This window comes from Diadema antillarum, unplaced genomic scaffold (assembly GCF_040938485.1).
Source record: "Diadema antillarum isolate AM-2024a unplaced genomic scaffold, OU_Dant_1.0 seq00001619_RagTag, whole genome shotgun sequence".
Classification (NCBI taxonomy): domain Eukaryota; kingdom Metazoa; phylum Echinodermata; class Echinoidea; order Diadematoida; family Diadematidae; genus Diadema; species Diadema antillarum.
In genome coordinates, this window is record NW_027272331.1 from 1 (window position 1) to 10000 (window position 10000).

The 10000-nt window shown below is 37.9% G+C and overlaps 1 protein-coding gene across 1 annotated transcript; it reads right to left on the bottom strand.

The window, feature by feature from the left end:
• Positions 1 to 1462: 1462 nt before the first annotated feature.
• LOC139711152 (uncharacterized) lies at positions 1463 to 5277 on the bottom strand (the record flags this gene model as incomplete). Its single annotated transcript, XM_071623070.1, has 3 exons — positions 4839 to 5277; positions 3126 to 3150; positions 1463 to 1473 (listed from the first exon to the last, which is right to left on the bottom strand). Coding segments are annotated over exons 1-3 (319 nt in total), but the record flags the coding sequence as incomplete, so codon positions are not given.
• Positions 5278 to 10000: the final 4723 nt, after the last annotated feature.

The window sequence follows — 10000 nt, forward strand, 5'->3', positions numbered from 1 at the left end:
TCATTTATACGATTTGATTTTCAGAATTTTTATCTCATATCAAATATCAACTTCTACAGACAGGATTAACATAAAAGTTCATTTCAACATGGCCTAGAGAGATGTCATAAATACAACCAAAGGTGTAGTTTCTTATCGTTTCCCTTGAGGGCATGCTGTTGAGCAGAATCTAATATCTTAGACTTGACATTCTACTGATGAGGGATATTTGTGAAGAAAGGGAGGATCAGGTAGATTACATACTTCTTCTGACAGTGAAGGATGTATAAAATGTCCCTGAGGCAATTTACAAAGTTGAATATAAATGCAGAATATATGGAAATGCATACTTACTGCTTCAAATGACTCCTTTAACGATGATCCCCCTGTGAAATAAGGAGTTAAGAATTTCTAACAAGACAGGACTGGTGGCTGACTTGGGAAGAGAATCAAGTTGGGCAGATATATTCAAAACAAAACATTGCTGATATTTCAGATTTCAAATAACTTATCACTGAGCTCTTCAGAAACATGCTCTTCAATTAAAACAGCCTGTAATATAGTGTATATATGAAGAATCTGCTGCCATAATAAAGCACAAAACTTTTCAAACCTGTGTGCAGCTACTGAAATAATTTAAGATTTAAGTCCATTAATCTCAAGGTTATAGACAGGATTGGGAAAAGTCCAGGAGAGGAACCGTACCCTCTCTGGATAGGTCCACAACCCCCCCCCCCCCCCCCAAAAAAAAAAAAAAAAACCCAAAAACAAAAACAAAAACAAAAACAAAAACAAAAACAAAACAAAACAAAAACAAAACAAAACAAAAAAACAAAAAACAAAACAAACAACTGAAACTGAATTTTTTAAGACTCAATTTGATGCTGTGTTGAAGACAAGAAGGTGACAAGTGCCCTGCTGAAACTTGCCTTTTAGCGAACATTAACAAGACACTTTCCAACCTTCTACTCCTTAAGTGAGACCCCTCCCCCAGGCCCTTCAAACCTCATCATGAGTTTCAAGAGCAAATAATCTGAAATTCTTTGAGGAAATACAGACTGTATCTATAAAGACACTGCTAATACTGCTATAAAAAGATATTGCAGGAAAAAATTCACAAAATACAATGAAAATACTGGTACACTTACTGTAAAACAAGGAATGTTCGCATACATTTTAATTTCGCGAATTTCGCAAGCGCCAAGATTCACAAAATTAAAATGCACGCAAAAGTTCTTGTCTACACTACATGTATTGAACGCCAGTGGAAATTCGCGAAAATTTCATGTCACGAGAAAGGCCATCAGCTCTAATTCACGAAAAATTTCATGCCGCGAATATATCATGTTTTACAGTATTGAACACATTACTCCACAATTTCAAAGCCTCTGACTTAAGGCAGCACAATTGCACATGGCTAAAAGTTATGTCATTCATATAGCAGTTCTACATTTTTTTTTATTTCCAAAGCTGCAAAGGATACAGGAATGTAATCTGAAAGAGAAATACAAATCAATAAAATGAGAGGTTGAATAAATAAAGTTAAACTGGTGCATAACAGAACAAAGACAATCATGTACTGTATACTAGCAATCTGTAATGCTCATCACACTTTTCTGCAATATTTTATCAGATAGATTACATCTGCTGATACTCTTCCCCAGTAATGTCAAAGACTGGATTTAGGCAAAATGCATGAATTCTTCTCAATAGGGCCTTCTCTGCCAAAGATAGCTTGAACGTTTTGTGATATCCATTATCCATAATTTAAAGGGAGCGTATAGTTTTGGTTAAGACCTAACTTCAGGTTTCTAATATTTTGGGTGAGATAATGAGAAACCTCTCATGAAATATGAAAGAGCATACCTATGTAATTCCAAGAAAAATTCAATGTTTATTTGATGAAAATCTGTTTTAAAATGGCTGAGATATCAAAAAATAGCATTCCTAATAAAAAGCGGGACCCATCTTTTATTAGGATCGCTTTGTTTTACTTTGTTTTTGGATGTCTCTGCAATTCCACAACCGATTTTCATCTAAGCTTTGAATTCCTCTTAAAATGGTATGTTCTGTACTATTTCATAAGTGGGTGCTTGGAATCTCACAAAAAGTTAAGATCCCAATTCTCATCTCCGGCAATACTATACAATCCCTTTAAAAACAAAGCAACAAAAACAACATTAAAACTTTTCTTGATTGAACTTACAAAAAGAAGCAAAGCTTACAAGTCTGAAGTGTACCATACATACTTAGCAGCAATTCTGCATCTTAGGGAGACATTACAAGCAACACAAGCTCCTTATCTATCCATGAGTACCTGACTTTTTTCATTGAATGTTTTTTATCTAATTTCACACAAATCAGTACTTGATACTGCTGAAATCTTCAGAGATGAAAGCTCAAATTAACTGCAGGCTAATTCTAGATGATCGTGCCATAGAGAACACAAGTGACATCCAAATATATCAAAGCTGACTGTAATTCAAGCATCAAAGTTGTGAGATCCTTAAATATGAAAAGAGGATGCTCAGATACTTTCAGACTTTTGATTTTTCAAAACAGATTTAGATAAGACCATCTGGCAACATGGCAGCTACACCATGGAAGTCAACAGATTTGGATATTGTATCCAGTGACTAAGGGTGTGTTTAGTCAGATTACATTTAGCCCGTTGAGGACGGGTTGATTTTGCTACAACATGCATTTCCCAGCTAGACACTTGCCCGAGTATACTCGGGACTCGTCCTCAAACCATGCTAGTGCTTATACCAAAACATTGGTGTTTACCCTTCAAATTTAGGATCAACCATCTATATTGGTATGTGTAAAAAGCAACACGTAACCCAATGAACCATGGTTCATTCTGGCATTGGTTGCATTAAGTCCCATTATGATTAAGTCCCATTTTGCGACACTGTACGGTTTGCCCTGGCATGATCTGGATCACATCATGAGAAGCTACACCCCAGCATGTTTCCTGGCTTGGTTTGCTTTACAGTATGTACAGTTTTAGAAGAGTTCAGTCTCAGGTCAATGTATGCTCTGGACCACTCTAGACCACTCTAGTTTGCTATGACACACCTTGATAGTTTGGGACTGCATGCATTAAATGACTATTAAATCAAAATTATGGGTTGAGTACTCACTGCACATCAGCTGTATGATCCAAATCTGAGAAGAGATAATGAAAGTGATAACATGAATGATTTGTTAATATTTTGATGATTTCTCTAATTGGAAGTATCACTATTATTACAACATTTACGTCAATATCATTACTGTGGTACTATTATCATCATAATAACAATTCTGATGATAATAATGATGATGATGATGATAATAATAAGAACAATTACACTAATTATAATAATAATAATAATTATTATTATTATTATTTCATTATTATTGTTGTTGTTGATGTTGTTGTTATTATTATCATTATTATAAGTAATACTACTAAGTACTATTATTATTATAACAATAATAATGATACTGTACACGTAGTAGTAAAAGTATGTCACATCCTATCCAGGCAGCAGTGCCTCTGAAGACCTTCTATCCAAAATTTACTTGACCTCCATATAAAGTTTGTTAATGCAGTGCTTTTGTCAAAAGTTCCATGCAGGCCCAGCGCCACATTTTCAAAAGTGGGGGAGGGGGCTCAGTTTATATTTCTGATGACATTTCCGGGTTTCATCAGCTATTCAACCATTTTTACCAAGTAAATAAAAAAACAAATAAAATTTAAGGTCTTCAGCGGAACTTCTGCTGCTGCCACTTGACTTCCGGGTTTCATCAGCTGACAAGCAAAAAGAAAAAAAAAAGAATCTGATTGAAACCTGAGCACGGTAAGTTGATTGTTTATGCGCTGAAGACCTTGGGGTGTTTTTTTTTGGGGGGGGGGGAGGTTTTACTTGTCAGCTGAAGAAAGTTGGAAGTGAAATGCTCGCAATGCACTGAAGACCTCCTTTATTGTTTTTTTCTTGTTTTTTAGCTTGTCAGCTCATGCAACCTGGAAGTGGCCCATCCCCCCCCCCCCCCCCCCCCCCCCAGCCCTGCAATTTTCAAAAAGTGGTGCCGGCCAAAGATCACTAAAAAAATTATGCAACAACCATGATCAGATGGTATGCTATTAGACTGTTGCAATTTTGACAAACCTTTTTTGGTTGATAATTCACAATTGTGTTAACACGCCATCATCTCACACTTCATTCTTATTTGAATATGCAAATATACGTGTACGTTTCAGAACAAAATGTGACAGTTCTTCAGACATACAAGAGCCTAGATGATTTCACTTTAAGGGCAAATTTAAGCGAGCACAGTACGGGCAACGGTCCGGGTTTTTTATATGGTGTGCCAAAAGGAACCACATCTTGTTCAAGAATCAGTAATTCGAGTAAATCGGTACAAAATCAACCAAAATGTTATTCTTACAAAAAATCAAGAGCAACAAAATCAGCAATTGAAGATTAATTTGTAACAAAATTATTGCGGGGACGTGATATTGCGACAGAACCAGACACGGTTCCTTTTATAGGCACACCATAGCAAAAACAGATGCACACCAGGTATATTGTAGTAATCACAGCTGGTCCTATTCCACGGACTTTGAAGGCCACTTTCATGAGACTGATTATTAATCTGACGATGAATAAAATAAAGCATCCTGTGTACACTTTGCACCGCACTGAGTCTGACTCTCCTATAACTAACCGGTTTGAGGTCTAAGCCTCTAAGTCTAACTAAGGCAAGCACACACACTGCACAATGCACAGAGTCAGTCATACTAAAAAACAGAATAACTTTAATTCTGGGCTTCGAGTTCTAACGTTAGCTGAATTCTACTTCTTACTCACACTCGTAATTTCCAACGGGCTTTCTGTCCTCATATAGAGGATAATTGCCATCGCCTGCATGTTCATGGCCAGCATAGTTGTGAAGTTGTTCATCCGTCATTTCCCCAGCAGCTGTACTGTCATCGCCGGCTCCTCCAGTCGCCCCTGCCAGAGCTTCGGCGGCCTCATCACCCTTGGGTCCGTGTCCGGCTGCATTCTCCATGTCCGCAGCTACTGTGTCAGTGTTGGTCTGACTTCCTTCCGACACCTTAACGACATCTTCCGCTCCTACGGCACCCGCCATATTACGAGGATTATGTCCCAAAGTTATATCAAAATACTTAGAGGAATGTTAGACCATGTCTTTCTGATTTGTGAACCTCAATAGCAGCTTCGGTCTTGCTTACGAAAAGATACACGAGCCGTATGAAACTCCAGCATGACCTAGCACAGTACCTCGATCGCTGCAAAAATGCTATTATTTGTACACTGCATGCATGCACTGGGCCTTGCCCCGAGATGGCGCAAGAGCTCAAACCAGCTGGCAGATTGATACAGAGCACTGCGCCAACAACTTACATGCTAAACTGTAAACGTACTTGTCTATCTATCTACTATAGTATGTGATATGTATGTATGTATACATGTATGAATGTATGTATGTATGTATGTATGTATATATGTATATATGTATGTATGTATGTATGTATGTATGTATGTATGTATGTATGTATGTATGTATGTATGTATGCATGCATGTATGTATGTATCTATCCATCCATCCATCCATCCATCCATCTACTGAGTATCTATCTATATATCTAATGGTAGGCCTATTTATCTATCTTTCTATCTATCTATATGTTTATCTATCATCTATCTTTCTTTCTTTCTATCTATCTATCCATCCATTTATCTACTGTATCTATCTATCTATCTATCTATCTATCTATCTGTCTGTCTGTCTATCTATCTATCTATCTATCTATCCATTTATCTATCTATCTATCTATCTATCTATCTATCTATCTATCTATCTATCTATCTATCTATCTAGGGGCCTGAGGTCTGTTTCATGACAGTCGTATGGAGAGACTCTTCGCTCACAAGCCACACTTTATTTATGGGAGACTTAATGAAATAGATTCAAAATGCGATATATTTGTACTTCCAGAATTAACGTGTCAAACGACTTTCATGTTGTTGGGTTTTTTTTTTTTTGGTTTTTTTTTTTTTGTTGATCCTCATTCACACAAAGTAAGTTCTTTAGGTCTTTGTATTTTTCCTGTTTTATGATGAATGAAATAAACCGAACTGAACTAAACTTTTCTTTAAAAGTCTCTCATAGCTACATATGGGCGACTGTGGCCATTCTGAGATTCTATATATAAATTTTTTTTTTTTGTTGATTTCATTGATGAAATGAGCTCCTGTTCCAATGAACGTAAACTCATACAAAAGTAATAGAAAGCCATTGCATGATCAGCGTTTTATCAAAGTTGTTTAAAACACCCCTCTGTGCTATGTGCTGATTCTCATATAGAGCAGATTTATTATAAAAAGAAAACTCGATTTTGTTTAATCTATTTTATATTTATTTCTTTTTGTTCGATTTAGTTTTTAGTTAGAGATCATTTAGCTTTCTTGGCGCTCTTGATGTTAATTTTGCGTTTCACATGTTGTTGGTTTTTTTTTTTGGGGGGGGGAAGGATTTACATTTGAAGATTTTTTTTTCACATTTGAAGATTTTTTGCAATAATTTCAATTTCAATTTCAATTCTATTTTTATATTTCTCGATGGAAAATACAGGTAATATAACAAAATATAATAATATAGAATGTCCAATTCGGATGTATACAAAAAACAAAACACAAACACACACACACATAGTACAGAGCGGTCGATGTGTCATTTTTAATTAAAGTAAAAGAATGCTATAGAGAAATACTATGGGACCTACTAAAAAGCAAACCTCAAGTTGTTGAGAGTGAGTACCAACAAAAGCCTAGTGTGAAAAGCAGGATGAGCACGGGTGCAACTAAAGACCAAGCTAATAAATAAAAGAGAATAACTATCATAACTCGGGGTACAGAAGATTCTTCCCACATGATTATGATAAAATGAGAACAAGTAACCACATGTTGCACACTATTGTGTATAATGTCATTATTCTTATGGTTAGTGTAAGTAATAATCAATATCGATCACCTTATATAGACAATTAAGATATTCTTGTAAATAAGTGTGAATTTCGTATATTACTTGAATTTGATTGTTGTATTCTCAGGACCTTTAAAAGGGTCACATAGAATCACAATAAAAAGTGTCAAACCCGGTCAAACCCGTCTCTAGTTTGCCTGTATAGGGTCCAGTTGTTTGCGGGAGAATAGTAAATGCAGGCTGGAGTTGGAGTCTCTGAGTATAAACTCAGGAACAATAGTAGATGTCATGTTCACACGGTCACGCTATCATCAATGATAGCTCTCACTTCACATTAAATTTCCCTAGAGTTCAATGAACTTTTGTTAACTTCTTCGAAGAGTAGAAGTAGGTTAGTACATGAACCTATAACTATTATGACGTTGAACGTGGGTTCAAGTACGGAGCGCGTAAATGTCTTACAGGTATTGTTGTGTCACAAACGTTGCCGCGTCTATTTGGAACCTGCGAAGCAACCAATTTCTACCAAAGAAACAAAAGAGAAGTCCTCGCACTGTTTGTTATCTTTTTTTTGTCACACGTTGCTCTACTTTTGACGCTTGCAGACGTACATGAGATTATTGCCATTTTGACAAAAAGAGGTGTACTTAACCTGTTTGAAAGATAGCAAAGGTATCGCAGTTCAGCTTCCTCAAAGACTGATTTGAAAGAAAAGTCGCGATGGTTTTTCGAGATTCCAGCGGAAAGAGACTTCTTCCCCCAATAAAGTCTCAGGGATCAAAGAGCAAGAAGGCAGACCAGCCCAACATGGATCTGTCGGAATATGAGGAGAGGGATGCTCTCATTGAGATTGCCATGCGCAGGCTTGCGCTAGAAGGTCAGTCCAAGGGAGAAAAATCATAAGAAAGATGTTAAAGTGTACATTCCATGATGTAGGCCAATTCTATCCGTCTGTTTATGTGACGAATGCTATACTCGATTTGAAAAACAGAATGAAAGCGTAACGCAAGGTTGTCTTCGATAAATCAATAGAGATCTGAAATTACAAACATTTAGCATAGTTATAGGAGCAACGGAAGTAGGCCTCTCCTGTCCTTTACAGAACACTTCCAGTATATGACCTTGACTACACTCTTAGGTGTATCCCCTTTAATTCCGGGAACAATTCTGTAAAGTGACTTAAATCATGTATAATAGGTGAATTTGGAGCACATTTTAGGCCTCTTTGCGACAACTAAAGCTGTCTCTAAGCGTTTCCCGTACCAACTTTGATTCCATGATATGCTTCGCTGTATTAAAGTGACTTTAAATTTGTAGATGAAGGTGTCCTTTTTTTTCCCTTTTTTTTTTGAGTAACATGCAAGACCTCTTTCACCCAGCTGAAACTGTCTCTAATATATAAGCGTATATGCCCACTTCGATTCCGGGAGAACTAAAGTGACTCAGAATATGAAGATGAAGTTGCACGTTTCAGAGTAACACAAGACCTCTTAGCAACAGGGGAGAATTGCCATTAGATCAGGGAAGAGATCTGTTTGTAATTACCTTCTATGGGTTTTTTATCAATGAAAAGAAATGAGAATTATAGTGTGACTGGAAACTTTAAAACACTTTTTGTTGTTATTTCTGTGTTCATCTTTGCGGCAGAGAAAGATAAAAAAAAATATATAGTTATCTCTCAACTTATGATTATCCTAAGATTGCTGCAACCAAACAAGGGGAGAAATGTTGTTGTTAGGCCTAAGACATAACAAGTGTGATACATTCAACTTATTTCATCTCCATTGCTGCAGATGCAACTCTGAGATTAATGGATAAGGAGGATTCTGCATCTCAGTCCGGATGCTTCTACCCCAACATCTCGGCAACACGGAGCAGCACCACAGCAAATTCATCAGCTACCACAACTCTGGGCAACAGGGGTAAAATAATGAAACCTCATCCGCCATCATCAGTTAAACAGAACAAGGCTCCGAAACCGCCAAAATCGCCCAAGAAGAGGGCAAGCAACTCCTCATCCGGGCGCCTACCAGTGATGAGCGAGGAGAAGACAAAAGCCCCCAGGCAGAAGAATTCCACCGGCGGCAAGTCTCGTAAGAGTCCGCCAAAACTGCCCGCCATCCAGCCCACACCACCACGGCAACCCCCTCCTGACAATAGCGGCACTCGTAGGAAAGTGGCCGCCAGAAAAAGCCTGGTGAGCGCAAGGCATCGACCAGGGACACCACTGAGAGCGAGCCCCTTCCCGCAAATATCAGGTAGGTTGCTTGGCAACTTCATCTCTTTACCTCTCATTCTTTATCTTCGTAATTTACCCTTTTTCCCACAGGCGCTCCCCTGAAACATTTCCCTCCTCCCTCTCTTCCCCAGATTTCTCTCTCCTCTGTCTTGCCCCCCCCCCCCCCCCCCCCCCCGGGCCACCTTACCTTTTTTACAGGGTACGCATAATCACGCTTCCCTTGGAGACTGCCTAAATCCGGAACACTGCTCAATGCACTTCCATCTCAGGTTAGCTTTCATTTCAGCTCCTTGTCTCAAGAAAACACCCCCTCCTTTTGGAAGCTCTAATTATAATACCTTGCTTAGGAAACATTTTCTTAAGTGCATGTTTTAAATGGTATCTCAGAATCAGAGATCAAAGAAAATGAAAATAATTATGCCATTCATGGTTGATCAGTTTTCTATGATTTTGTTGTTGTTGTATAATCCCCTTCTTAAATGTCTAAGAGGTTGACAGAGAGAAGAGATGGTGAGAAGGCGACACGTGAGAAGTAAAATACACCCTTCTATAGAACAGAGCCGGATTTCGTCGCGGGAAAATTACCCTTTTGCTGGAGATTTAGGGAAGACCCATGCGGTTCTTCTGTCTTACAATACTCTTCTTCTCTCTCCTCCCCGCCCTCTATCTCTCACTAAAAGTGTATTGAAACAAAGTTAGTGTAACCAAGGAGGTATTGTAAGCCTAGTACTGTGTAACACAGTCAGCATGGTCAGTTTTTACTTAGCACTTTCAAAAATAAAA